General features: G+C 45.9%; 1 protein-coding gene across 1 annotated transcript in view; it reads left to right on the top strand.

Moving 5' to 3' along the window:
- Window positions 1-5,979, top strand: part of SNED1 (sushi, nidogen and EGF-like domains 1) — a 93,565-nt gene that overhangs the window by 25,683 nt on the left and 61,903 nt on the right. The window contains exon 4 of the mRNA XM_011929640.1: window positions 5,264-5,551. Within this exon, the coding sequence (XP_011785030.1) occupies window positions 5,264-5,551 (288 nt within the window). The remainder of the gene's footprint in view (window positions 1-5,263; window positions 5,552-5,979) is intronic.

Here is a 5,979-nt window from a genome sequence, read left to right as displayed (position 1 = left end):
TCACTATGTTGGCCAGGCTGGTCTCAAACTCCTGACCTCAGGTGATCCACCTGCCTCAGCCTCCCAAAGTGTTGGAATTGCAGGCGTGAGCCACTGTGCCCGGCCAATCATGCCGTATTATCCCCTCTATCAGTATAGAATATGGACACTGTTTCTATTCTTTTGGTGATTACCCTAGACCTCGGGTCCCCAACCCCTGGGGCTACAGACAGTACTGGTCTGTGGCCTCACAGCAGGCAGTAAGCAGAAGGAGAGTGAGCATTACCACCTGAGTCTGCCTCCTGTCAGATCAGTGGCGGTATTTGATTCTAATAGGAGCACAAACCCTATTGTGAACTGCGCATGTGAGGGATCTAGGCTGTACGTGCCTTATGAGACTAACTAATACCTGATGATGTAAGGTGGAACAGTTTCATCCGCAAACCATTCCCGCACCCCCACCCTAGTCCATGCCTCCTGTCAGATCAGTGGCGGTATTTGATTCTAATAGGAGCACAAACCCTATTGTGAACTGCGCATGTGAGGGATCTAGGCTGTACGCGCCTTATGAGACTAACTAATACCTGATGATGTAAGGTGGAACAGTTTCATCCGCAAACCATTCCCGCACCCCCACCCTAGTCCATGGAAAAATTGTCTTCTATGCAACTAGTCCCTGCTACCAAAAAGGTTGGGGACCACTGCCCTAGACAATACAATATATACTTTTAACTTATTAATATTCACTAGCAAGTTCATTTATACCTTTACCCTCCTCCTGGGAAATGTAATGACCTTGGAACACTTCAACATGATTTATCCTCTCTCAATGTATATTATTGTTGTGAGTTTTAATTGTATAGACTTTTTACACCATTTCATAAGGCAATATATATTATTTCTTTATATTTCATTTGCCCTTCTTTCCTTCTTGCATCTTTGATCTTACGTTTCCCTCTGACTTGAAGTTGATCCGTTAGCATCTCTTTTAGTGTGGGTCTGCTATTTATTATGTATTTACCTGAATTGTCTTTATTTTGCCTTCCATAGTAAAGGGTATTTTCTCTGGATATAAGACTTTATGTTGGCAGTTGTTTTCTTTTAGCACATTGAAAACATGATTCCACTGTTTTCTAGCTTTCATTGTTGTATACGAGAAGTCAGCTGTCAGTCTACTTGCAATGCCCCTAATGGTAATCTGTTTTTTCTTTTTAAGATTGTCTCCTTGTGAATAATTTGTGCAGCAGCAATAGAAAAAGAAAAAAAAAATTAAGATTGTCTCCTTGTCATTGACCTTGTGCATTTCCAGCATTTGTCTAATGTGGCTTTGTTTTTATTTTTCTAGCTAGTGAATCACTGTGATTCACTCTGTGTTCTGCATATGGCTTGATGTTTTTCATCAGTTCTGGACTCACCATTGCCTTTGTGTCTCCTTTCCTTCTGGTGCTCCAAGTTGTGCATTTGTTTGGTCATCTTACTGTTCTCCATTATGTCTCATCCTTTCTTCTGTATTCTCCATCTTTTTGTGTCTTTTAAAATTCTGGATAGTTTCTTCTGACCTTTTAGTTTCAGTTCATAATTCTTTCTTAATGCATCAAATCCACTCTTCAGTCTATCCAGTTCTTAATTTCTGTTATTTAGTTACTTATATCCTATTCATTTGGTTCTTTAAAATGTCTTTTGATTAAATAATTTACATTCCTGATTAATTTTTTTTATCCAAGTCTTTTTCTCTCAATTTTTTCATTGTGGTAAATCACATAAAATTTAATATCATAGCCATTTTTAAATGTATGGTTCAATGATTAAAGTACATTCACGTTATTCTGTAATCATTACCACCATCCACCCACAGAATTGTTTTCATCTTTCGAAATTGAAGCTCTAATCCCATTAAATAGTAAGTCCCCATTCCCCTCTTCCTTCAGCACCTGGAAACCATCTTTCTACTTTCTGTCTCTATGAATTTGACTCCTCTAGGTACCTCATATAGGTGGAATCATATGGTATTTGTCTTTCTGGCTGGCTTATTTTACTTAGCATGATGTCTTTAAGGTTCAACCATGTTGTAGCCTATGACAGATTTCCTTACCTTTTTTTTTTTTTTTAAAGACAGGGTCCCACTCTGTCACCCAGGCTGGAGTGTGGAGTGCAGTGGCATGATCTCGGCTTACTGCAGCCTCCATCTCCCAGGTTCAAGTGATTCTTGTGCTTCAGCCTCCTGAGTAGCTGGGATTACAGGTATGTGCCACCATGCCCAGCTAATTTTTGTATTTTTAGTAGAGACAGAGTTTTGCCCTCTTGGCTAGGCTGGTCTTGAACTCCTGACCTCAGGTGATCCACCTGCCTCAGCCTCCAAAAGTGTTGGGATTACAGGCATGAGCCATTGTGCCTGGCCAGGATTTCCTTACTTTTTAAGGCTAAGTAATATCCCATTGTATGGATGTGCTACATTTTATTTAGCCATTCATCCTCAGTGGACACTCAGGTTCCTGCCAGCTGTTAGCTATTGTGAATAATAATGCTATGAACATGTGTGTACAAATACAAATCTCTTCAAGACCCTGCTTTTTTTGAGACGGAGTCTCACTCTATCGCCAAGGCTGGAGTGCAGTGGCCGGATCTCAGCTCACTGCAAGCTCTGCCTCCCGGGTTCACGCCATTCTCCTGCCTCAGCCTCCCGAGTAGCTGGGACTACAGGCGCCCGCCACCTCGCCCGGCTAGTTTTTTGTATTTTTTTAGTAGAGATGGGGTTTCACAGGGTTAGCCAAGATGGTCTCAATCTCGTGACCTCGTGATCCGCCCGTCTCGGCCTCCCAAAGTGCTGGGATTACAGGCTTGAGCCACCGCGCCTGGCCCTGCTTTTGATTCTTTTGGTTATAGACCCAGAAGTGGAATTGCTGGGTCATATGGTAATTCTGTTTTTAATTTTGAGGAACCACCACATTGTTTTCCACAGCAGTTGTACCATTTTCCATTCTCACTAACAGTGCACAGGGGTTCCAATTTCTCCACATCTTCATCAACGCTTGTTACTTTCCTGGGTTTGTTTTTTTAATAGCAGTGATGTTGGACATCTTTCCATGTGCTTATTGGTCATTTGTGTATCTTCTTTGGAGAAATGTCTGTTCAAGTCCTTTCTCATTTTTGAAACAAGGTTTTTTTTGTTGTTTTTAGGAGTTCTCTCTTAGGATATTAATCCTTTATCAGATATATGATTTGCAAATGTTTTCTGTTATTCTGTTTTCAGATTGCCTTTTTACTCTGTTAATAGTATATTTTGATGCATGGAAGTTTTTAATTTTCATGAAGTCCAATTTCTCTGTCTTTTCTTTTGTTGCCTCTGCCTTTGGTATAATATCCAAGAAATCATTTCCAAATCCGACATCATGAAGCTTTTGCCCTATTGTTTCTTGTAAGAGTTTTACAGTCTTAGCTCTTATGTTTAGGTTTTGGCTCTACATTGAGTTAATTTTTGTATATGGTGTTAGGTAAGGGTCCAGCTTCATCCTTTTGCATGTGAATGTCCAGTTTTCCCAGCACCATTTGTTAAAAAGACTGTCCTTTCCTCACTGGAATGGTCTTGGCACCCTCGTGAAAATCATGTGATTATATATCAAAGGCTTATTTCTGGGTTCTGTTTTATTCCATCAGTCTATACATCTGTCTTTATGCCAGTACCACACTGATTACTGGAGATTTGTAGTTAAGTTTTGAAATCTGTAAGTCCTCCAATATCGTACTTCTTTCCAAGATTGTTTTGACTATTCTCCTGATAAAATTCTAAAGTTTGCATTGATCTCTTTGAACCTAGTTATTTTAATTCCAGTATCTGCGGTTTCTCTCGTTTCTATTTCTCTTGGTGGTATCATGCTTCGTTGGGTAGCTGATTATCTTTGACTGTGTCCTGGTTTGTGTATTTGAAAAATTATTTGCAGGAAAAGCTTGAGGTCTAAGATGATGCCATCTTCCTCCAGAGAGGGTTTTCCTTTACCTCTGTGTAGAAGGCAGGGGTGCTGCCACTCTGGGACCCCCTTATTGCCCGTTCCAGGCTTCACCCAAAGGGGAAGTCCAGAGGGTCTTTTCTAAAAGCATGGTTCTGGTCACATTCTTGCCAGTAGCAAATAATGACAGCGTAGAGCTGACCACTGTGACCAGCGGTGCAGTCACCTGGGCCCAGCACCCTGTGAGGTCAGAGCCAGTGCCCTTGTCAGCTCCAGCTGCTGTGGTAAAATGCCTTAGACTGAGTGGTTTGTAAGCAACAGAAATATAGTTTGCACAGTTCTCGAGGCTGGGAAGTCCAACATCAAGGCGCTGTCATCAGCCTCAGTGACTGGTGAGGACCCACTTCCTGGGCCATAGCTGGCATCTTCTTATGTATCCTCCCATGGCAGAAGGCAGCTCTCTGGGGCTTCTTTTACTAGGGCACTCATCCCATTCACCAGGGCTCTACCTTTATTGCCTAATCACCTCCCAAAGTCCCCACCTGCTAACACCATCTCTTTGGGAGTTAGGATCTCAACAGAGGAATTTGGGGGGACACAAACATTCCAGCCATAGCCCCCTCTGGTAAGTAAGAAAACCAGAGCACAGGGAGGTCGGCAGCTGAGCTGCGTCACGGATGGATGCACAGCCAGTGGCATGGAGTGTGGGGCCAGGATTGAAGCATGTGCATCTCACTGCAGAGGTGCTGCTCAGAAACCTTTTGGGGCTCCCCACTGCCTGGAGGCCAAGCACAGGCTCCCCAACTTGGCCACTGCAGCCCCTCTAGCCTCCCCAGCCATGCTGGCCCCTGGCCATCCCACCTCCTCTGTAGTGGGGGCACCCCTCCCCTAAGCCCACCTTGTGTGACCCCTGCTCACCCTTTCAGGCTTAGCTCAGATACTGGGGCTCCGCCTAGCCTCCTGAGGCCCCAGCTGGAGCAGAGCTGAGGAGCAGTAGCTGCTGGGCAGGCCCAAGTGCCCCACTGACTGAGGCCAGGACCCAAAGCAGGGCTTTCCTACCCCCACAGCAGCCAACCAGGGCTGGGCACTCCGCAGGGCATCAGGTACTGCATGCAGGTCAGAGCCTGTGCCCTGAGCACACAGCATGACAGGAAGGGGTGGAACAGGTCATGCTGGACCCATCTCAGGGACAGGGGACTGTCAGGCCACCCTGGGGATGCCCTGCCCAAGACTGGCTTCCCCTCAGAGGATGCCTGGTAGCAGGGGCTGGGGAGGATGCTGGACCCACCCACTTGCCCACAGCCCCCAGTCAATCCCCGCTCTGGCTTTCTGCCTCCCAGGTGAACAACAACGGAATCATCTCCTTCCTGAAGGAGGTTTCTCAGTTCACCCCAGTGGCCTTCCCCATTGCCAAGGACCGCTGCGTGGTGGCAGCCTTCTGGGCAGATGTGGACAACCGGCGTGCAGGCGATGTGTACTACCGGGAGGCCACCGACCCAGCCACGCTGCGCCGAGCCACGGAGGATGTCAGACACTACTTCCCCGAGCTCCTGGACTTCAATGCCACCTGGGTTTTTGTTGCCACCTGGTACCGAGTGACCTTCTTTGGAGGCAGTTCCTCATCCCCTGTGAGTCCAGGCACTTGTCCTGCGGGGGAAGGGGTGGTGTGTGTGGCTAGGGCCCAGGGTCTCCCCACACCAGGGCCCCCACTTGCTAATGTGGGTGTGGTACAGTCACTGGTCCATATCTAAGAGGGGAACATATGGTCAAAACCACAGAGACAGGTAAGAAGAAGACACGGCCCCAACCTTCTCCAGTGCTCCTGAAAGCCAGTTGCCTCCAGGAAACACCAAATTCCCCAAAGCAGCAGCTCACGCATCAGAGAGAGGCATGTGGGTTGATAGGTGTTAGGAGGATTTCCATTTGGAATGGCCCAGTACTCAAAAGGTTAAACTGGAAGGTTATTCTGTTTTATTGTATTTTATTTTATTTTATTTTATTTTGAGGCGGAGTCTTGCTCTGTCACCCGGGCTGGAGTGCAGTGGCCGGATCTCAG

Source organism: Colobus angolensis, unplaced genomic scaffold (assembly GCF_000951035.1).
Source record: "Colobus angolensis palliatus isolate OR3802 unplaced genomic scaffold, Cang.pa_1.0 Scaffold82, whole genome shotgun sequence".
NCBI classification, from domain to species: Eukaryota; Metazoa; Chordata; class Mammalia; order Primates; family Cercopithecidae; genus Colobus; species Colobus angolensis.
This window is presented reverse-complemented; position numbering and strand designations above follow the sequence as displayed.